The sequence below is a fragment of the Cololabis saira genome, chromosome 9 (genome assembly GCF_033807715.1).
Source record: "Cololabis saira isolate AMF1-May2022 chromosome 9, fColSai1.1, whole genome shotgun sequence".
NCBI lineage: Eukaryota > Metazoa > Chordata > Actinopteri > Beloniformes > Belonidae > Cololabis > Cololabis saira.
In genome coordinates this window covers 4880802-4905202 of record NC_084595.1, presented here as the reverse complement: position 1 = coordinate 4905202, position 24401 = coordinate 4880802, and the positions used below count along the sequence as shown (strand labels likewise).

The 24401-nt window shown below is 38.9% G+C and overlaps 1 protein-coding gene across 1 annotated transcript in view; it reads right to left on the bottom strand.

Moving 5' to 3' along the window:
- tango2 (transport and golgi organization 2 homolog (Drosophila)) overlaps positions 1–24401 on the bottom strand; it is a 47320-nt gene that overhangs the window by 10279 nt on the left and 12640 nt on the right. Inside the window, 3 exon segments of the mRNA XM_061729796.1 lie at positions 15647–15764; positions 17736–17855; positions 22071–22159. Of these exon segments, the coding sequence (XP_061585780.1) occupies positions 15647–15764; positions 17736–17855; positions 22071–22159 (327 nt within the window).

Genomic DNA, 24401 nt, shown 5'->3' with positions numbered 1-24401 from the left:
ATCATTTTGCATATGAATGAGCCTGCTGAGCATGCGCAGTGGCTTCCTGCAACCTGTTTGGCTTCAGAATGAATGAATGAACGTGTCGAGCCACCGTGCCACTGAATTTCACTGAGATCTGAGATCTAGATGTTGTTGATGAGGAGGAGGACAGGAAAACCACATTATTTTGTGGTCACAGTAAAAGTAGAAAAATAAATAGTATAAAATAAAGCGAGTGAGTGGCAGCACGCCGTTGCTGCGCTAAACGCCGAGTTCCCCGGCGCAACAGGGGGACACGTCCCCCGGTCTTTTCAAAATAATGTTTATTTTCCCTTTACTTTTTACAGTTTAAAAACTAACGGTAGGCTCAGCCTTAAATTGCAAATTATCAAGACACTGTATGAAAGCGATACGAGAACGGCCCCGCAGCCCCGCTTCACCCCCCGCACCCCCTCCTCCTCTCCCGTCTCCCCTCAGAGCTGCTCAGGGCGGGTTTATGGTTCTGCGTTCCTTTAACGCAGAGCCTACGGCGTAGGTGCGCGTCGCCGCGTACCCTACGCCGTAGGCTCTGCGTCGTTTTAACGCGGGGCCATAATTTAGGCACCATACACCCGCACGTAAAGGTTTCACGCGCCCGTAAAACTCATATATATGAAAACAAATCTGAGTCCCTTTAGGGAAGAAATGAGGGGCTCCGTGGGGCTCCCTAAACGCAGCCCCTCATTTGTTCTGTCCTAAAGCGGTGAAGGAGGTTCCCGGCGTGTCCTGCACCGCGGCTGCAGCTCCAGCAGCACCAGAGTCCTGACTGACAGCTTCACACACAGAGGGACACGATCAGCGCTATATTATTTTATTTTATTATTTTATTATTTTAAGTCTGATATATTTTGTGATATGTGATGACATTATTAAGAGTATGACATGAATCTGGCTTCATTTCACCACCTCAAACCCTGCGTCGCCAGTTCCCCGTGTCTTAAGTAAATTCTTACGGGAGGGTCCTAGTTGCCGTAAAGATAAGCAGATTTTTCGGTTAGTTTTTTCTTTTTAGATCCGAGGATTTGCGTAGAAGGCCGCTTCCGCAACTTTCAGGCGCTTTTTCTGCGCAAGCAAGCTTTATAGATGAGGCCCCAGGTCTTTGTATTTTGACCTGAACTCAAAGATATCTGGTATCTCGGTATCTGGTGTCTGTGTGTGCAATAAAAGATGGTGCAGACAGGGGAAGGATTTGTACACTGCAAAAAATCATTCTTATTACAGTCTTATTTCTAGTTAAAATGTCTCATTTTTAGTCAAAAAATCTCATTACACTTAAAACAAGAGTCATTACCAGAAAAATAACTTGTTATTTGACAATTTTCACCTGTTTCAAGTAGATTTTCACTTGGAATAAGTAAAAAAATCTGCCAGTGGGACAAGATTTATCTTCTACGGAAGAGTATTAGGGCCATGCAGGAGAAAAAATATTTGAGAGGGGAAGATTTTTTTTTATTGTGCACTTCGAGAAAAAAGTCGAAATGTCGAGAAAAAAGTCGAAATTATGAGAAAAAAGTCGAAATTATGAGAAAAAAGTCGAAATGTCGAGATTAATGTTGAAATACAATTTCGAGAAAAAAGTCAAAATGATGAGAAAAAAGTCGAAATGTCGAGATTAATGTTGAAATACAATTTCGAGAAAAAAGTCGAAATGTTGAAAAAAAAAGTCAAAATTTTGTGAATAAAGTTGAAATGTTGAGAAAAAAGGCGAAATTTTGACTTGAAATTGTATTTCAACATTAATCTCGACATTTCGACTTTTTTTCTCGACATTTCGACTTTTTTCTCTAAGTGCACAATAAAAAAAAAATCTTCCCCTCTCAAATATTTTTTCTCCTCCCTGGCCCTAATACTCTTCCGTACAAGCAAAAAAATCTTGTTCCACTGGCAGATTTTTCTACTTATTTCAAGTGAAAATCTACTTGAAACAGGTGAAAATTGCTGTTTTTTCCAGTGACGAGTCTTGTTTTAAGTGTAATGAGATTTTTTGACTAAAAATGAGACATTTTAACTAGAAATAAGACAAATATTCTTGTTAAGATTTGGAGTTTTTGCAGTGATGGGATATTTCTGCTGCAGGAAACAGCGTGGGATGTTGGTGCCGTGGACTGATTTGGGCTGGGATGAAGAAACAGTCGGGGGTCGGGTCTGCCGGTTTCACATCAAGAGGAAAAGAGTCAAAAACAGGCTTTTTCAGACCTCGGGCAGTAATCAGTATGCTGACTGGAACACGCTCTAATAAAGAGTCCTCTATATCGAGGAAACTTCCCAATCGCCAGCTAGAAATGGTTGGATAAGCCTCCAACTGAGAATGTTAAAAGACAATACCGGACAGGGTTCTGAGTAAATACAAGATGCACTTTCATATCTCATCACCTTCATCTGCAAACAAATAAGGCATCAAAAGGGGAAATATATTTATTCTTTGTTTGGCCAGTAGTGTGGTTTACTGATGGGAATGTGAGTCGGTCAGTTGGTCCATCCACTCCTGTTGGTCTTGATTAAAATACTATTTCTGTTTCAGTCCCTCCTGGATGCTCGTAGCAGTAAATACAAAGGGCCAATCCCAATGTTCACCCTACTTTCTACCACTAGCCCTAAAAATGAGTAGGGCCCTTGTAATGTTCCCTAGGGATTAGGACACCACTTCTACGTCACTGCGTGGTTTACGTTCGGGTACGTAAGCGACTGCGTAGTTACGTTTGCACAAACGTCACACCATATCAGGAAGCCCAGAGCTAAAAGCTGTTTTAATTTCAGCTGTAGCGCTGTTAATATGCCACTTTATTAAGTTTTAATATTTTTTCAGGGAGGGAGGGAGGACTGTACTCATAGATTTAGCAAGAAATCTGAGTTATCGTTTTACAGACTGCCGAAAAATAAGCTTAAGAGAGACAAATGGATCGCTGCAATTCACAGAAACAACTGGATTCCAGACACCGAAACGTTGATTTGCAGTTCCCATTTTGTATCGGGTAATGTTGGATTTTTGGGTAGCTAACGTTAAACGGTCAAATCATAAAGTTCGGTTCCTCATCATTTTAATTTCTACAAAAAATCCTGCCTTGAAGTCGGATCAAGCGTCAAGACTTTTGTAAGCCTTCAAGCTTTGCTTCGTGTATTTCCCCGGCGTAGAAATTAAGTACATATAAATATCAGGAAACTGGATTCATGGCCAAATATTAATGTCCATGGACCACTGGTTCTTGGTAACTGTACCAAATATTAATGTCCATGGACCACTGGTTCTTGGTAACTGTACCAAATATTAATGTCCATGGACCACTGGTTCTTGGTAACTGTACCAAATATTAATGTCCATGGACCACTGGTTCTTGGTAACTGTACCAAATATTAATGTCCATGGACCACTGGTTCTTGGTAACTGTACCAAATATTAATGTCCATGGACCACTGGTTCTTGGGGTAACTGTACCAAATATTAATGTCCATGGACCACTGGTTCTTGGTAACTGTACCAAATATTAATGTCCATGGACCACTGGTTCTTGGGGTAATTGTACCAAATACTAATGTCCATGGACCACTGGTTCTTGGTAACTGTACCAAATATTAATGTCCATGGACCACTGGTTCTTGGTAACTGTACCAAATATTAATGTCCATGGACCACTGGTTCTTTGGGGTAACTGTACCAAATATTAATGTCCATGGACCACTGGTTCTTGGTAACTGTACCAAATATTAATGTCCATGGACCACTGGTTCTTTGGGGTAACTGTACCAAATATTAATGTCCATGGACCACTGGTTCTTGGTAACTGTACCAAATGTTAATGTCCATGGACCACTGGTTCTTGGTAACTGTACCAAATATTGATGTCCATGGACCACTGGTTCTTGGAGTAACTGTACCAAATATTAATGTCCATGGACGACTGGTTCTTGGTAACTGTACCAAATATTAATGTCCATGGATCACTGGTTCTTGGGGTAACTGTACCAAATATTAATGTCCATGGACCACTGGTTCTTGGTAACTGTACCAAATATTAATGTCCATGGACCACTGGTTCTTGGTAACTGTACCAAATATTAATGTCATGGACCACTGGTTCTTGGTAACTGTACCAAATATTAATGTCATGGACCACTGGTTCTTGGTAACTGTACCAAATATTAATGTCCATGGACCACTGGTTCTTGGGGTAACTGTACCAAATATTAATGTCCATGGACCACTGGTTCTTGGTAACTGTACCAAATATTAATGTCATGGACCACTGGTTCTTGGGGTAACTGTACCAAATATTAATGTCCATGGACCACTGGTTCTTGGTAACTGTACCAAATATTAATGTCCATGGACCACTGGTTCTTGGTAACTGTACCAAATATTAATGTCCATGGACCACTGGTTCTTGGTAACTGTACCAAATATTAATGTCCATGGACCACTGGTTCTTGGTAACTGTACCAAATATTAATGTCCATGGACCACTGGTTCTTGGGGTAACTGTACCAAATATTAATGTCCATGGACCACTGGTTCTTGGTAACTGTACCAAATATTAATGTCCATGGACCACTGGTTCTTGGGGTAATTGTACCAAATACTAATGTCCATGGACCACTGGTTCTTGGTAACTGTACCAAATATTAATGTCCATGGACCACTGGTTCTTGGTAACTGTACCAAATATTAATGTCCATGGACCACTGGTTCTTGGGGTAACTGTACCAAATATTAATGTCCATGGACCACTGGTTCTTGGTAACTGTACCAAATATTAATGTCATGGACCACTGGTTCTTGGGGTAACTGTACCAAATATTAATGTCCATGGACCACTGGTTCTTGGTAACTGTACCAAATATTAATGTCCATGGACCACTGGTTCTTGGTAACTGTACCAAATATTAATGTCCATGGACCACTGGTTCTTGGTAACTGTACCAAATATTAATGTCCATGGACCACTGGTTCTTGGTAACTGTACCAAATATTAATGTCCATGGACCACTGGTTCTTGGGGTAACTGTACCAAATATTAATGTCCATGGACCACTGGTTCTTGGTAACTGTACCAAATATTAATGTCCATGGACCACTGGTTCTTGGGGTAACTGTACGGGTCACTGTCAAGTCCAACTGCCTTTAATTCATAATCAGCTTTTATCCCGTCTTTTCCACAGTTTCCCCTACTAGTTGCAGCTGTTTTTGCCACTCAGTGCGAGTAAAGGGCAATGCATACCCTCTATTTGTGTGAGCAAACAATTAAGAGAGGTGTTGTCTTTTGATTCACAAATGAATCCATTTCATAAGATTCCTAATATTTACTCTGTGACTTGAAATGTTTACAATTGTTTACAGTTGAAGATTTGAGAAGGTGTCTTTTGCAAAGTAATCTAGTGTATGGTTAGCATAGGTTGCTCTGAATTACCTTTGAATTGTTGTTGTTGAAAAAAGAAAAGTGATAACTGGCATTATTGGCTATAGCGATGTACACTGCAAAAACTCTCTTAACAAGAATATGTGTCTTATTTCTAGTTAAAATGTCTAATTTCTAGTCAAAAAAATCTCATTACACTTAAAACAAGACTCATCACTGGAAAAAACAACAATTTTCACCTGTTTCAAGTAGATTTTCACTTAAAATAAGTAGAAAAATCTGCCAGTGGAACAAGATTTTTTTACTTGTAATGAGAAGATAAATCTTGTTCCACTGGCAGATTTGTCTACTTATTTCAAGTGAAAATTTACTTGAAACAGGTGAAAATTGTCAAATAACAAGTTATTTTTCTGAGTAATGACTCTTGTTTTAAGTGTAATGAGATTTTTTTGACTAAAAATGAAACATTCTAACTAGATATAAGACAAATATTTCTGGTAAGATTTGGAGTTTTTGCGGTGCAGATGTCCGGGTTAGTCTCGCATCTTTGCTCTTAAAGTACTGAAATTCCTCCACATCCCTGATATATTTAATATTTTTGACTATAGAAGCAGAAATATGCTAATCCCTTCCAGTATTTCTTTGAGGCATTCATGTTCAGGTATTCATAGCACTCCAGGGATCAATTGCTGCCTTCTAGCCAAAAGTAAGAAAATTCCACTATGTTTTTGCTTGTGCACTTTAGAAATTATTACCAGGTGAACAAGCAATGTGGAAAAACAGTACACAAGAATTAAAAGTCTAGGTTTAGCTCAAACGGGAATCATGGTTTTGAGTCTTAGTTGTGTTGTATATAACATGCACTGCTGACTTTTTCCTAAACCTACAACCGTCTGATTATGATCTTGAACATGGAGAAATATTTTAATCTTTTCTGCATGAAAAGAAATAAACAGATTTATGACCCTTCTGAGGGAAAAGTAAGTACACACTTGGTCACAGATGGTATTTCTTCCATTTTGCAGGAATGAAGGATGACCATTGCAGTCATTCACTGCAGTTCCATTAGGAACAAACTAATGCGCTTTTAAGTGAACGTCATTTCACATTTTTTAATGTAAAACATTAAAGACCCTTTAAAATGTCGAGAGTTCCCAAAATTCAGTATAAGACACATCTACATTTGTATTTCTGCTCAAAAATATTTCTGCAAAGAACCAAGACTGAGCCACTCTCTGAAAATCCTTTTATACAACATTTACACGCTGTTTGAAAAAAACCCTATTAAAGAATACATTTCTTATCATCCAAACATCAGGAGAGGTATTCATTGAAATTGGGTCGTCTAAATACTGATACTGGTGCTGATGTTAACTGTGAAGAAGTCAGATGGTGGAGACTGAAGTCAGAATTTAAATGGCTTTAGCTCACCGAAGGAAAGGGTCAACATAATACCGAGTCCGATGACACCACCCACAAGTCTTTATGTCAAACCATTCAGAAGTTATGGCAGAAAATGGGGACTATCAAATATCGACCAATCAGATGAAGGGGGGAGGGCGCGTTTTTTGGCGTCTAGCGTCGCCACGGTAACGCTTTTGACCAAGAAAAGTAATGTGCATCATCGCAGGATGGAGACGCACATTTTGATGTATAACACACCTGGGTGCACGTTACGGTTCGGGCTGCATTAACTGCCGAAGGAATGGCATAAATTGCGCCAAAATGACACGATTAATTCAAAATGGCCGACTTCCTGTTCGGTTTCGGCCATGGCGCCAAGAGACTTTTCTTTAAGTTGCGACATGATACAGGTAGGGCTGTGCGATTAATCGATTTTAAATCTAAATCGGATTTATTAATCACAATCGATGTTAAAAAAAAAAGGAAAATCGGAAAATCGATGTTCCTTTTTTGCAGCTGCATTTACAGAGCTAGCAGATCTAGTCATCTTTGTTTGGTCAAGAAAATTGTAAATGTTGTCACTTTACTAAACTCAAGGAGGATTTACAGTATCTTTCAATTGCACTTCATTCCCAATAGGTACATTTGTTTGCTATTTTTCTTTAAAAATAAAGATAAAATATTTTAAACAATTTATTCCATTGTCTTTTGTAGTTTTACCAAAAAAATTGAAATCGAAATCAAAAATCGGGTTTTCAGAGAAATTTTTTTTTTTTATTTTTGTCCAAAATCGCCCAGCCCTAGATACAGGTGTGTAGCGATTTTCGTGCATGTACGTCAAACCGTATTGTGAGGCTTGAGGCCCCAAGTTTTCTAGGGCGCGCTGTTGAGCCGTTAGGCCACGCCCATTGATGCAAACCATTAAATATAAAATTTTTCTCCAAGCCTGGCTTGGTGCAAAATTTGGTGACTTTTGGGGCACATTTAGGTGGGAAAAAGACCCTCATTTCGTCGGAAGAAAAATAAAAACGAGAAAAACAACGAGGATAAATCCCCTACTGATACAATAGGGCCTTCGCACTGTAAGTGCTCGGGCCCTAATTCCAAGCGCGGGTCCCTGCTCTGTTTTTCTCTCATCCAAAGGGCCCCTGGGCTAAAAAAAAAAGGCTGAAGACCCCTGTCTTATGACACCAGAAACTGGATGGTGGACACTGAACAAATCTCTAATTTACAACTCAATCCAACGTGATGAGAGATTATTAAGGCCAGTGGCACTGGGAAAAAGGTTCACAATTAACAAGAAGCAATCAAAATTTAAATATCTTCTTGGTTAAGTCTAAAATCTCAGACAGAGAGTGCATAAAAACGGCCGGCACATCTTGTTCCCGACGGCCACCACGTCATTAATCATGGAGTTACAGATTAATGAGACTAATTGTTATATAGATCAGCCTCCTGGTTGTGGAGAAGAAGCCTCTATGGATCAGATGTAGTTACAGTATTGATCAGAGAGAGTAGACACCTCTTTTCCTCTGCTCTGCTGGACAGGTGACAAACAGGTGATGGAAGATAATCCCAGGTAGAGTTAGACCAGGCGTTGGCAACCCAAAATGTTTTAGAGCCATATTGGACCAAAAACACAAAAAACAAATATGTCTGGAGCCACAAAAAATGAAAAGTCTTGGAATGAAGGCAAATGGCAAAATGTCGAGAAAAAAGTCAAATTTTCGTGAATAAAGTTGAAATGTTGAGAAAAGTCAAAATGTTGAGAAAAAAGTCGAAATATAAAGAAAAAAGTCAAAATTTTGAGAAAAAGGTTGAAATGTCGAGATTAATGTAGAAGTACAATCTCGAGAAAAAAGTCAAAATGTTTAGAAAAAGTTGAAATGTCGAGATTAAAAAGGAAAGGAAAAAGGAAGAAAAAAGGAGAAAAAAAGGAAAAAGAAGAAAAAAAGAAAAAAAGGAAAAAAGTCAAACATTTTTGAAAAAGCTCCAGGAGCCACTAGGGCGGCACTAAAGAGCCGCATGCGGCTCTGGAGCCGCGGGTTGCCAACCCCTGATTTAGACAAAAGTGGATATGCTGAATTAATGTCAATTCACGAGTGGAGCAAATCTAACACTTGGGATCTCCAGCTAGGAGGAATCTCCCAATACTGCCGCATTTTGTAATAACGGTGCATTTTGTAATAAACATCCAAAATGTAATAACTTTGTCATTTCCTTTTGTATTAAAGCCGCATTTTGAAATAAACTACCCCAACGCATTTCGTAATAAATTTTGCTGCATCATGTAATAAGTTATTACATTTTGAGAAGATTATTACAAAATGCACTTGCAACTTTTTTATTCTCTAGAAAATGTAATAACATGGTGCATTATGTAATAACAATTCTAAAGCATAGTTTATTTGTTTGTTATTGGCCTATATAATTCCAAACTTCAAATGGGCAACTAAAGTTATATTTGGAGTTTTATACATAGATTTATTGGGCTACATAGCTCTAAGGGAAATTGCATAAAAAACAACAAAAGTCACCTTTGTATAAATTAATTGTTAAACAAACAACAATAATAGGTATTATTACATAATGCACCATGTTATTACATTTCCTAGAAAATAAAAAAGTTGGAAGTGCATTTTATAATAATATTCTCAAATCTGCAATAACAAAATGTATTACAAAATGGGGCAATTTATTACAAAATGAAATGAAAAGGTTATTACATTTTGGACGTTTATTACGAAATGCACCGTTATTACAAAATGCGGCTCAACATGCCGTCTTAAAACGAAGTTGAACTCAAATCTTATGACAGGCTTAAAACTTGACGCATTCAAAAAAAAGGGAAAAACTAAGAATTAAAGCGATGAACGGGCCCTCGCGCATGCAATTTTCATCAATAAAGGTCAAGGACTCAAAAGTAAGTAGATGAAACCACCCATGACTCTCTATATCAAACCATTCAAAAGTTATGGCTGAAAGTAGGAACTATCACATATGGACCAACCAGATGAAGGGGGGGCGCGCTTTTTGCCGTCTAGCGTCGCCACGGTAACGCTTTTGACTGAGAAAAGTAACGCACCGTCGCAGGATGGAGACGCACATTTTGATGTATAACACACCTGGGTGCACGTTACGGTTCGGGCGAAGAAGCAACCGAAGAAATTGCATAAATTGCGCCAAAATTACACGATTAATTCAAAATGGCCGACTTCCTGTTGGGTTTCGGCCATGGTGCCAAGAGACTTTTATTTAAGTTGCGACATGATACAGGTGTGTACCGATTTTCGTGCATGTACGTCAAACCGTATTGTGGGGCTTGAGGCACAAAGTTTTCTAGGGGGCGCTGTTGAGCCGTTAGGCCACGCCCATTAATGCAAACCATTAAATAATAATAATAAATCACATTTTTCACCAGGCCTGGCTTGGTGCAAAATTTGGTGACTTTTGGGGCACGTTTAGGTGGAAAAAAGACCCTAATTTCGTCGGAAGAAAAATAAAAACGAGAAGAACGAGGATAACGTCCCCTACTGATACAATAGGGCCTTCGCACTGTAAGAACTAGGGCCCTAATTCCAAGCGTGGGTCCCTGCTCTGTTTTTCTCTCGTCCAATGGGCCCCTGGGCTAAAAAAAAAGCCTGAAGACCCCGGTCTTATGAGACTTGTTTAGGAGATATTTCAAATTAGACAAAATAACATTTTTTTCTGATCCAAGTACGTGTTTAAGATTTCAACTGAACAGGGAATCAGGTTGTTGATTATATGGCTGGTTTTGTTGCTGTGTCGTCGGTGAATTACATGCTTTGACTGCCAACGGTTCTGCTCAACGGCACGTCTCCACTAATCTGCACTGCTCCTGCTCAACTCTCTGCAGTCGCTGCTGAAACGAGCTGGCTGCATCTACGTTCACACTGAACATTTTAAAGCGCAACAGCACACTCCCATCTGTGCATTTTCTGATTTGAAACTGCTTATTTAGCTTGGCAAGTCTCGCCTAAAAACTCTCTGCTTTAATAAAGAAAAAAAAAAAAAAGCAATTTTCATTAAACTAGCTCTTGGCACGTGAGCGTCTTTGGTATGAACTGGACCGATGCTCGGGCCCAAAACGCCAGGCAACTTTACAGGAAAATGATCCAGCGTGATCCCAAAGCGTGTTAGGGTGTTGGATTTGTTGTGTGTGTGTTTCTGTTTGTGTGTGTTTTGTTTTTTGTCCAAATCGTTTTATTTTTTATCAGAACAACCTCCGGAGACAGGCTTAAAATAAAGTCTACATTTTTTCCTTGTGATTTGAAAAGTGAACATGAAACATTTGAAGACACACTGCAAAAACTCAAAATCTTAACAGGAATATTTGTCTTATTTCTAGTTAAAATGTCTCATTTTTAGTAAAAAAAAATCTCATTACACTGAAAACAAGACTCATCACTGGAAAAAACAACAATTTCCACCTGTTTCAAGTAGATTTTCACTTAAAATAAGTAGAAAAATCTGCCAGTGGGACAATATTTTTTTGCTTGTAATAAGAAGATAAATCTTGTTCCACTGGCAGATTTTCCTACTTATTTCAAGTGAAAATTTACTTGAAACAGGTGAAAATTGTCAAATAAGTTATTTTTCTGGTAATGACTCTTGTTTTAGGTGTAATGAGATTTTTTCCTTGTGATTTGAAAAGTGAAGTGAAACACACTGCAAAAACTCAAAATCTTAACAAGAATATTTGTCTTATTTCTAGATAAAATGTCTCATTTTTAGTCAAAGAAATCTCATTATACTTAAAACAAGACTCATCACTGGAAAAAACAACAATTTTCACCTGTTTCAAGTAGATTTTCACTTAAAATAAGTAGAAAAATCTGCCAGTGGAACAAGATTTTTTTGCTTGTAATGAGAAGATAAATCTAATATTCTACTTATTTCAAGTGAAAATTTACTTGAAACAGGTGAAAATTGTCAAATAACAAGTTATTTTTTCTGGTAATGACTCTTGTTTTAAGTGTAATGAGATTTTTGACTAAAAATGAGACATTTAAATTGAAATAAGACAAATATTCCTGGTAAGATTTTGAGTTTTTGCAGTGCACAACCTGATTTCTTTGGGTGTGGCTGCTCTGAATCAAAGGTGATCTTACATTGCAAAAGACAAATCTTAGATTTCCCCCCATCAAACTTCATCTGAATTATGACAAAACTGAACTCTCATGAGCTCGTATCAGAAGATGCTGCAGCTTCAGCTCTTTGGAGTTAGGTCGTGTGCGCAGCCTTCAAGTTAATATTCAAGAGTTAACTAGGTTCTCATTTTAAGCCAGTCAGCTGGAAATTATAGACTTATTCAAAGATGGAGCTCCCAACAAATCAGCTTAATAGGATGCTGCTAATAAAACCTGCCCCTGACAGATGACAGTAGATTCCATCTTATGCCGTGGTTTAGAGGAGAGTTTTATGGGGGAGATCCACCACTTTCTTCAGTCAGCGTTGAGCTCGTCCTTTCCTGAAGTGACACTTCCTTCCTCTCTGTCTTTGACTGCTACCGGGTGGTGTTTTTTGCCTTCATTTCATTTCATTTTTTACTTTATTTTGTGTAGAGGGACTTTGTACATTGATAAACATTTAAAAATGTAAATATACCCAATTGTAGCCAAAAGGCTAATTTGCATTGGCGGTCGCCCTGCAAGGCTCAGTAAAAAGTGGCAGAAAATAGGGACTATCAAATATCGACCAATCAGAAGAAGGGGTGGGGCTAATTCACACCAATTATGGTCAAGGACTCAATGCTGAGTCCGATGACACCACACACGACTCTTTATGTCAAACCATTCAAAAGTTATGGCAGAAAATAGGAACTATCACATATCCACCAATCAGCTACTAGTATCACTTCCTGTTTAGCGTTGAAGTTTGACGCGGCGCCGCGGCCACGCGATTTCACGAAAACTCACAATTTTGATAACTTTTCATCGTTAACGTCTTTTGCGTCTACTGAGCGAGTTTTATGTCTAACGGACGATCCTGCTAGGAGGAGTTCGTTAAAGTACGACACGTGAAAATGGCATAAATTGCGCCAAAATTACACGATTCATTCAAAATGGCCGACTTCCTGTTCGGTTTCGGCCATGGCGCCAAGAGACTTTTCTTTAAGTTGCGACATGATACAGGTGTGTAGCGATTTTCGTGCATGTACGTCGAACCGTATTGTGGGGCTTGAGGCACAAAGTTTTCTAGGGGGCGCTGTTGAGCCGTTAGGCCACGCCCATTAATGCAAACCATTAAATATCACATTTTTCACCAGGCCTGGCTTGGTGCAAAATTTGGTGACTTTTGGGGCACGTTTAGGGGGGTAAAAGTGGAATTACATAGGCCAATAACAAAGAAATAAACTATGCTTTAGAATTGTTATTACATAATGCACCATGTTATTACATTTTCTAGAGAATAAAAAAGTTGCAAGTGCATTTTGTAATAATCTTCTCAAAATGTAATAACTTATTACATAATGCAGCAAAATGTATTACAAAATGCGTTGGGGTATGGCCTAGGGCTGTTCGATTTTGCCCAAAAATAAAATCTCGATTTTTTTCTCTCAAAATCCGATTTTCGATTACGATTACGATTATTTTGTGAATTGACAAAAGGCAAAGAAATGATTTCAAATATGCTGTTTTTTTATTGAACATTTGCCCCAAAATGAATGAATAAAATGCAAAACTCTGTAAAATAAGTTGAAAAAAAGTTTTAAAAAATATAATAAAATATAAAGTTTTATCTCTGAAAAAAAAATCAGCAAATCAGCACTTGCAAACATACAGTAAGTTATATTTCCAATTAAAAAAAAAAAAGTGAAAAATCGATTTTACGAGTTTCACGTTTTAACATCGTTCTAATTACATAATCGCGATTACGATTTAAAATCGATTAATCGAACAGCCCTAGTATGGCCTATATAATTCCAAACTTCAAATAGGCAACTAAAGTTATATTTGGAGTTTTATACATAGATTTATTGGGCTACAAAGCTCTAAGGGAAATTGCATAAAAAAAACAACAAAAGTCACTCTTGTATAAATTCATTGTTAAACGAACAACAATAATAGGTATTATTACATAATGCACCATGTTATTACATTTCCTAGAAAATAAAAAAGTTGCAAGTGCATTTTATAATAATCTTAAGCTAGACCAGTCGCATGTAGAGTGAAGGGACTATTCTCCTTTTCCTCTATGCCAGGGATATATTTCTAGGGGTTTGTTTTCCATCAAAGTGGCAGCAGATCCTTGGCAGACGGTGAAAAATCTCTGTGTCAGTTTCACCCAGACAAGTTCCCCAGCAGGGACTGATCCCACTTCACTTCTCCTCTCATTAGCAGGCTTACTACAATCTTACTACAATCAGTCAAATCAGGCAAAAGAAGCCGGCGAGGGAGAGGGAAAGAGAAAAGTAGTTTATCATTTTTAATATGCTTAAGATTTTCTGTGCCCGTGTGTGCGTGTGTGTGTGTGTGTGTGTGTGTGTGTAAAACTCTGAAGTATGAGCAGGCTTGTTCACGGCTCAGCATCTTTTCTTCATTTCTGTCTGCTTAGCACTGCAGAAATAAGAATCTGCTTTTGAGGTTTCATTCCAGCATAAGGCCCACACTCTCAGTTACAATCAAGCTTCATAAAAAAGCAGCTGGAATGACACTGTGTAGACCAGGGGTCTGCAACCCAAAATGTTGAAAGAGCCATATTGGACCAAGAACACAAAAAACTAATATGTCTGGAGCCGCAAAAAATGAAAAGTCTTGTATCAGCCTTAGAATGAAGCAACACATGCTGCATGTTTCTATATTAGTTAGAACTGGGGGAAGATTTTTTTTTTTCATTATGCACTTCGAGAAAAAAGTCGAAATTTCGAGAAAAAAGTCGAAATGTTGAGATTAATGTTGAAGTACAATCTCGAGGAAAAAGTCGAAATGTTGAGAAAAAAGTCGAAATTTCGTGAAAAAAGTTGAAATGTTGAGAAAAAAGTTGAAATGTCGAGAAAAAAGTAAAAATGTCGTGAAAAAAGTCGAAATGTTGAGATTAATGTTGAAGTACAATCTTGAGGAAAAAGTCAAAATGTTGAGAAAAAAGTCAAAATTTTGAGAAAAAAGTCGAAATGTCGAGAAAAAAGTCAAAATGTCGTGAAAAAAGTCGAAATGTTGAGATTAATGTTGAAGTACAATCTCGAGGAAAAAGTCGAAATGTTGAGAAAAAAGTCGAAATTTCGTGAAAAAAGTTGAAATGTTGAGAAAAAAGTCAAAATGTTGAGAAAAAAGTCGAAATGTCGAGAAAAAAGTCAAAATGTTGAGAAAAAAGTCGAAATGTCGAGAAAAAAGTTGAAATGTTGAGAAAAAAGTCGAAATGTTGAGAAAAAAGTCAAAATGTCGAGAAAAAAGTTGAAATGTTGAGAAAAAAGTCGAAATGTCGAAATTAATGTTGAAATCTGTTAACAGAAATGTTGAAATGTAATATTTATTCTTCAGATTTTTACAACATTGAAAAACGTTAAGAATGTGTGTGTCATATTTTTCCTCCTACAGAAACCATATTAAAACAAAAAATATATTTCCCTCCCTCATCTATTTACATTTTCAGACATTTTTGAAAAAGCTCCAGGAGCCACTAGGGCGGCGCTAAAGAGCCGTGGGTTGCCGACCCCTGGACTAGACCATAAAATATCATAGTACAGTAAAACACTTTCTTCAAATGCCACAGCTTTGATTTCTCATACTTATTATTTTTTCACAAATCCAGAGGATTCATTCAACCCAATAAAATCTACTGCAATCCCTCATCAGAAGACAAATTTTTTTTGGGGCACCGAGGCAGATTTCTTTGCACCTTCCACTCACTTGAACTCTGCCGTGATGAGGTTGAAGCCGTTGTACAGCTGGCCGTCTGCAGAAACCTTCTTCAGGTAGGAGTAGCTGTCCATATCCTTTTCCATAAGGTAGTTAGACACTAGGAATCCTTCCGATAAAACAAAGGAAAAGGCTGTTCAGATCCTCGCTAAGATAAAAAAGCTCAACTGTTTAAGAGTAACTACACTGCAAAAACTCAAAATCTTACCAGGAATTTTTGTCTTATTTCTAGTTAAAATGTCTCATTTTTGGTCAAAAAATCTCATTACACTCTTGTTTTAAGTGTAATGAGCTTTTTTTTGACTAAAAATGAGACATTTTAACTAGAAATAGACAAATATTCTTGTTAAGAGTTTGAGTTGTTGCAGTGAAGATGGCAGCACGCAGTAAACGGTGGTCAAGAGCAGAGACCATTTATTTAATAAATAGCTTGGAGGACCTGGAAATATTTAAAAGAACAGATGGCAGGAGACATGAAAATTGTGAGCTTTTCGAAGTTGTAGCGCCTAAGTTTGTTTTTCTTCCGGTAGACGTAATTTCCCCCCCCCAGACCTCAAGCGGAATTGGATAAAGCCGATCAAACGTGTTTTCCATGTAAACCTCAATTCGGAATTACTATTTCCATGTAAACTCGAAGGGAAATAGTTTAATTCTGAATGATTTAATTCGGAATAATTAATTCCGAATTAAAAAAACATCATGTACACTGCAAAAACTCAAAATTTTACCAGGAATATTTGTCTTATTTTTAGTCAAAAAATCTCATTACACTTAAAACAAGAGTCATTACCAGAAAAATAACTTGTTATTTGACAATTTTCACGATTTTTTTGCTTGTAATGAGAAGATAAATCTTGTCCCACTGGCAGATTTTTCTACTTATTTCAAGTGAAAATTTACTTGAAACAGGTGAAATTTGTCAAATAACAAGTTATTTTTCTGGTAAAGAGTCTTGTTTTAAGTGTAATGAGATTTTTTTTACTAAAAATGAGACATTTTAACTAGAAATAAGACAAATATTCCCGGTAAGATTTTGAGTTTTTGCAGTGTTATGAACAGCAATCTTAACATGTTAGAATGTCTTTAAATCAATCCAAGCATCTTAAACTAATTTGGTTAATTGGACTCCGGGGGGCGTAAACTACTGACTCTAACTATCATTTGTTGAAATAATTAGTCTATGAGATCACTTGCTTTTTGCTCCAGCACTGTGAACGTATAATAATAATAATAATAATAATAATATTGTTTGTGTGTCATCAGCTTAGGCGGATTGTGTCCGTCTATTTTTGTGACTTACACGAAGACCTGATCACATTTTTGGAAAATAAATGAACAGCATTTCTTGCCACTGTACTGTAGATTGAGTGATTACATTATCCAATAAATATGAAATATAGTCTTGAGGCAGGATACTATATATGTAATAGTGTAATAATTTCCTGAAAATGTAATAACGCCTGAAAATGTAATAAAATCTGCACTTAACTCAATCGAAAATGTAATAAAATCCAATACTGTAATAACTTCACCAATAATGTAATAAAATATCCTGACTGATATTGTAATAACATTTTTACCGATAATGTAATACCTTATTACATTATTGGGAATTTATTACATTTTCAGGTGGGTCTTTTTTTTTTCTTCCAAAACTGATAATGTAATACTTGACAAATAATGTAATATATATGTTAATTTTCAGTCCAGAGTTCTACATTTTGTGTTTTAAGTATCTAAGAATGTTATATACGCTGGATTTGAAACACCAGAATGACTATTGGCTTAAATTGCAGACTTTGAGTACCATGTAATAAATTCCCAATAACGTAATAAGGTATTACATTAGTGGTAAAAATGTTATTAAAATATCAGTCAGGATATTTTATTACATAATTGGATATAATTACATTTTCGATTGAATTAAGTGCAAATTTTATTCCATTTTCAGGTGTTATTACATTTTCAGGAAATTATTACATTATAAGAGCTACATGGATTAACCATATAACGACAGGTATTCTGCATTCCAGCTGTAGTTGGCTGGGATAAGTGGGATAACTTTGTCAGTGCTTTTTACCTCTTCCTTTAGCGTCGGGGTTGGGTCGTCCTTCCATGTAGTTTGTGATCGCGGCGAGTTTGCCCAACTTGCTGATCCCGAGCCACGATCCTCCCTCCTTCCCACACTCCAGGTCCAGACCTGGTAAACACAAGAGCAACAGTACGTTTAATAAACACGGCTACAAATCTTCATCACCCTAATAAATATTAAAGGAAAACACTCAAACTTAATTGCGTAAGTGAAATGCCAACTTTGTACGGAGGAGTATTAGCGCCAGGCATTCGCTGTTTCTGCTCCAGCTGACCGCAGCGTTCGGGCCCGGGTGGTCTGGAGTGTTGCCACGACATTGCCTTGGCTGGTACAGGTGGCGTACGCGCCCCTTCCCCCCCCTGTGTTAGGCTTGATTGTCTGGCGACCAGTGGTGTACACTAGGGGTGTAACAATATATCGTACCACGAAATTTCGTGATACAAAAACGTCACGAAACGTGTCGTGGAGGTGACAAACTGTATCGCGATATTGGGTTAATATGAATATATTGTGTTGACTAGTAACGCGCATCCGACTGCGACCCCGCGGACCAAAATCTTCCTCCGCTCAGAAGAAACTAGTTCCGTTTTGGTCCCGATCACGGGACTCTTGGGGGTTTTGAGCTCTGAACTTTTACTGATGTAAGGCTGGTGTAGAGTTAAGCCTTACCTTATTAAATTAAACCTTTTTGGGGTGGTGAGTAGGTGGTGTAGGAGTAGGTGGTGAGAGGTGAGTAGCGCCAGTGTAGCACTAGCCGTGCTACACTGGCGCCCAACGTGGGGCCCAACAGGATGGAGGCACTGGCACAGGAGCTGGCAGACCTGGCGGCCCTGATCCGGAGCCAGGCGGAGCGGCAGACTGCAGCCCTGGAGACGCTGGCAGCGCAGCAGCCGGCAGGGTGGGGTCGCCCGCCTACTCTGCTTGCAGAGGACTTCACCTTCAGCTACCCGGACGTGCGGCGAGGGGTGCTGGACTGTCCAGGGCGGTCCTCGGAGGACGACCCCTTCTCCTTCACGTGCCCGTATGTGAGGCGAGCGGCGCGGGACCGTCTGGGGAGGCCCTTGGCGGTCCTGGAGGCGCCGGCCCAGGAGGCGGTCCTGGAGGCGCCGGCCCAGGAGGCGGTCCTGGAGGCGCCGGCCCAGGAGGCGGTCCTGGAGGAGGCGGTCCCTGAAGAGGCGGTCCTGGAGGCGGAGGTCACGGAGGCGGAGGTCACGGAGGCGGAGACGTCGGTTGCCGGGGCGGTCCTGGACGTGCAAGCTCCAGAGGCGGACCAGTGGCTGGAGCAGTGCTGCGTCGGGGAGGGGGTGGTCCTGGACACACCACGGCCGCGGATGCCGTCTGGCCCGAGGCCCGAGGCCACCCTTGGCCCAGATTCATAGAACCGTAGTTACATTCGTTACTTTCGTTTTCTGTCGACAACAATAGTTATAGAACCAATATATACATTTACCTCATGTAAACTCTTTGACCTTCATATATATCTGTAATCAAACCTTTGGTTCATAACTGTACTGATAATAATACAACAAAATATAATTGTAAAACAGTAAAATATTGCATCAAAGTATAACTCTTATGAAAAGAAAAAATGACAGAAAGTGAAGAAAAATAGCAAACAAACAGATGAACAGAACTATTTGAGTGGAGTTAGGAACTGGGGTTTGTTTTAATTATGCATCATTCAGTAATATATTTAGATGTTGTGATAAATCAAACTGGAGAACTCTATTTCATATTTCTAACACAAATAAGGTTTCTTCTGCAGCTATTGGTGATAGACTGAGACAGGTCCTTTTACCCCGACAGTGACCAATAGAGCCAAACGGTCATTTCCCTGTGGGAGGTGAACAGAAAGCCTCTCCAATTCCACCGGGAGCTATTGCTTACTTCCTGTCTTATCATGCTATGCCTCCCACTGGGCCCTCCCTCCTGCTGCACTGCACTCACACGCCTGGCTCGCCTTCGCCCCGGCTCTCATGATAACGCAGGGCCATTTATTCCTGTCACATTACATAAAAACAGACATCAATTAAAGCGCTGCTCGTGGAGTCGTGACCCGGCGATTACGGAGGCGGGAGGGAGGGAGGGAGGCCGATAACAACGAGGACACGTCTGCATTTCCTCCTGCACAAGGACGATCCTCTGTGTGGCTGTAATATGATCCCTGCACCGTTCAATTTAATACTTTACTGTGACTGGAGATGTTCTGTGATGGATTAGAGCAGAATTGGATTTTGAGGAGAGGGAGACTTTATTTATTACTGAAATTAATTTATTCTTGTCTGTGAAGGAAGACAAACACTGCTAAAAAGTTCTCAACGTTGTCAAGCTAAGATGATGCTTTTAAGTACAACACACTTTGTGGGACTTGTATGTTCAAAACATCCCCTGAGGCACCAAGTGATTAATTATTATGGGCATGCCAAGTAGTGGCATGACCATATTGCAATCGTCCAGAATGGCCCAAAGGGCAATGTTGCTACCATTTTGCTAACAAGCTAAAGTCCCACTGCTCTGATATGGAAGAAAAAAATCCCCCAAAAATTATACACGGTCCAGAAAACCGGAAAAATGAAGGCGATATATTAGTATACAGAAAAGGTTTCCCTTTTCTCCTTCTCCTTCTTCTTCTTCTTCTTCTTCCGCACGCTTTTTTCGTCCGTTAATGCGGCCCGAACCGCAACGTGCACCCATGCATGGCATACATCGTTGGATGCGTCTCCATCGCGCCTCGATGGGCATTACTTTTCTCAGTCAAAAGTGTTACTGTGGCAACGCTAGATGCCAAAAATTTAAAAAAAGGTGAAAATTCAGACGGTTATTGCTCGGCCAAACTTTATCGTAGAGACATCGTTCACATTTACAAACACTCGGCCCGATTGGCACTAAAGGACCGCACAACCTCATCATGCTACTTATTATGGTTTTTGCGATATTTAACTTTCTATTTAAAAAGAATTTCCATTTTATTTTGGACGCTTGTTGCTAGGAAACGGTTTATTGTACAGACATCATTACAACATTGACAAACCCAGGACGTGTTGTACTGCAACATATTTTAGTCTCATCATGCTATCTATTACGGTTTTTGAGATATTCAACTATGCTCATTTTGATGCTAACAGAACTTTGGACACTTGTTGCGCGGCAACGCGATATCGTAGAGACTTTGTTCCAACGTTAAAAGACTCAGGTTGCTGTGGACTACAACATACTGAGGTCTCATTACGCTGTCGTTTACAGCTTTTGAGATATTGAAGCCAAATTGTCCCATTCTATCCTATGGGGCTAACAAAAACCTATGCATTTGTATGGGGGAGCATGTGAATAAACCATCCGTAAATGTGGCCCGAACCGCAACGTGCATCCAGGCCTTGGTTTGCTTTATTTGCCAATGGCCATTATTAATAACCCCAAACATGGCCAGAACAACCTCCGACATAGGGCTGGGCGATATGGACCAAAAGTCATATCTGGATATTTTCTAGCTGAATGTTGATACTCGATATATATCGATATTTTTTCTGTGCCATAATTGGGGTTTCCCCCAAAGCATTATAGCATAGCATCTCTGTTAGCATCTCTGTTAGCATCTCTGTTAGCTTCATTTTTTTCTGAGGCAAACCCTTAAAAAAACAGTCAGTTTTAATACAAAGCCTCGTGCCAAATGTCACACAGGTTCCTTTATTAACAGAGGTCTGCACAATATCAACATGTATAAAACAAATGAAATAAAAATAAACTGCCTGCATATATAGAATAAAAATGCTTCTTGAATAAAATAAAACAAATATCCCTTTCCTGCATAACAATTAAATTAAAATACACTGTAATTAATACAATGTAGACAGTAACAGGCAGACTTTTCCACTGAGGTTGACAGTTGTGCAAATAACAAAACATTTGTGCAAATCTCAAATAAAACATTCAAGTCAATTTGTCACAAAATAAGCTATATCAAAATCATAAAAAAAAATATATTTTTTTTTTATTTATTTTTTTAATAATCGATATAAACGATATTGTCTCGTATCATATCGCGTTTGAAAATATATCGATATATATTAAAATCTCGATATATCGCCCAGCCCTACTCCGACACAACCAAAACAACCTTAAAAACAACCAGTACCACTTTAAACACAACCAAAACAACCTTAAACACAACCACTACAGCCCCAAACAAAAGCAGCGAGAGGGGACGATTGGGCAGTAGGGCCCATTTAAAACATTTCCTGAAATGTTCTAGTTATTTTAATTCTATTGCTGTTCAAGATCAGTGTGGTTACTGGTGGCGAGGTGATCTCTGATGTTCCGACTCACCACTGAGGATCTCATTGTTGCTCCCCCAGAAGTCTGCAGCTTTGGATGGTCTGGCGTAAAACTCATCTCTGTTTGCAGCCAAAATGAGCCTGAAGAGACAAACACAAGAGGTTGAAGAGGCTGATCTGTAATTTCCGAGTTTTGAGCAGTAAAGATTAGAGGGAATGTGACAGAAAATAGGACATGAATTCACACATCTTTACATTTTACACAGCCACTGTTGTCTGCTTTATGCATTTCAAATGCTTTATGTTTCTATCATAACTTTCTATCAAATATTGTTTAACATTAGATGTATAAAAAAATGAAAACAAGATAGGGGATGTTGATAAAATTAACTAAATGAAACTGTCACTCTTATCCTTACACTAATATTACTAAAATGTGTGAAATCAGGGTTGTTATTTTTTACTTCTTAATTGTGCTGACTGCCTGTGCACCAGCTAATTTATTGTGTTAACATAACATCACAAGCACAAATAAATGTGGAGTTTCTAGAGCAAAAAGCCAGTTGGAGTCAATTTAGGAGTAATTTCCATAACTTACATCTTAAATATTTACATTTAAATGAAGTCTTGAGTCTTGGGTGTGTGTATTTGTCATTCTGTAAATATCTAAGGGCTTCACAGATCGCCACTGTTGTCAGAAAGCTACTTATTATAGCAACAAAACAGAATATTAGGGTGGTAAAAGGAATCTGAAATAACATTTTGCAGTAAATCATCTCATCTACATCTCATTTTGGAAAGCTGCCTGTGCCGCCAACATGTAAATAACCTCTGCATTTGCTGCATCCCATTGTAAATTAGTTTTTATTGCCCCGGCAAAGCTGTAACACAAATATTTACTATTACAAACATGAGGGAAACAGCTCGAACATGAGCGGGATCTGATTTATAATAAATGCTCTTCAAATTGGACGTGCACAGTCTGTCAGTTGAGCACTGCACCACAGTTTGACCTGTATTATTATTCAGAGGAAGTTGGTGAGTAATGATGCCATTATGTTTACAACCATTAACTTTTAGAGTTGTGGCCTGCGTGTGCTCCAACAACTATTACATATGACATGTCTCTATTAGCAGGTCACTGCCATCAGTTGTGTAGTGAGGAAATAACATCACTGGTTCAACCCTGCTTTTATGAAACAAAAGGTAACAAATATTCACTTGATTGGAAGAAACGGTAACCTCCATCGTACCATGTCATCCCTTGTGCTTTTGCAGAAGAGAGCAATGAGAATTAAAGCTGCAAGCAGCGATGAACGGGCCCTCGCACCCTTGTGCACGTGTAGTGGAAGCTTGTATGACTTGCATGTAGATTCTTCAGGCCTGGAAATTTAGCGGATCAAACCACCCACGACTCTCTATGTATCAATCAATCAGAAGAAGGGGCGGGGCTAATTTGCTCCAATTTTTTTCAAGGACTCAAAACCGAGTCCGATGACACCACCGATGACTCTTTATGGGAAACCATTCAAAAGTTATTGCAGAAAGTAGGAACTATCAAATATGGACCAATCAGATGAAGGGGGGGCGCGCTTTTTGGCGTCTATCGCCGCCACGCTAACGCTTTTGACTGAGAAAAGTAATGCGCATCGTCGCAGGATAGAGACGCACATTTTGATGTATAACACACCTGGGTGCACGTTACGGTTCGGGCCGCATTAACGGCTGAAGGAATGGCATAAATTGCGGCAAAATGACACGATTAATTCAAAATGTTCAAAATGGCCGACTTCCTGTTCGGTTTCGGCCATGGTGCCAAGAGACTTTTCTTTAAGTTGCGACATGATACAGTGTGTTGCGATTTTTGTGCATGTACGTCAAACCGTATTGTGGGGCTTGAGGCACAAAGTTTTCTAGGGGGCGCTGTTGAGCCGTTAGGCCACGCCCATTAATGCAAACCATTAAATATCAAATTTATCACCAGGCCTGGCTTGCGTGCAAAATTTGGTGACTTTTGGGGCACATTTAGGGGGAAAAAAGGCCCTAATTTCGTCTGAAAAATAAAGAAAAAACTAGAAAATTTCTGGAAATTTTGATATGGGCATGCCCTACCGCCCATTCGTCCCCTCTCGCTGCTTTGGTTTGGGGCTGTAGTGGTTGTGTTCGGGGCATATAGTGTGTGTGTGTGTGTGTATATATATATATATATATATATATATGATATATGTCGACCTGCGGAGTGAAACTGTGGAACAGCCTAAACATGCAGCTAAAACAAAGTCAAAACATATCACAATTTAATATTCAAAATACAGATGTGAATAAACATGTAGATATGTACATTTATTAGCATATGTAGATATATAGATGTATATTATGGATA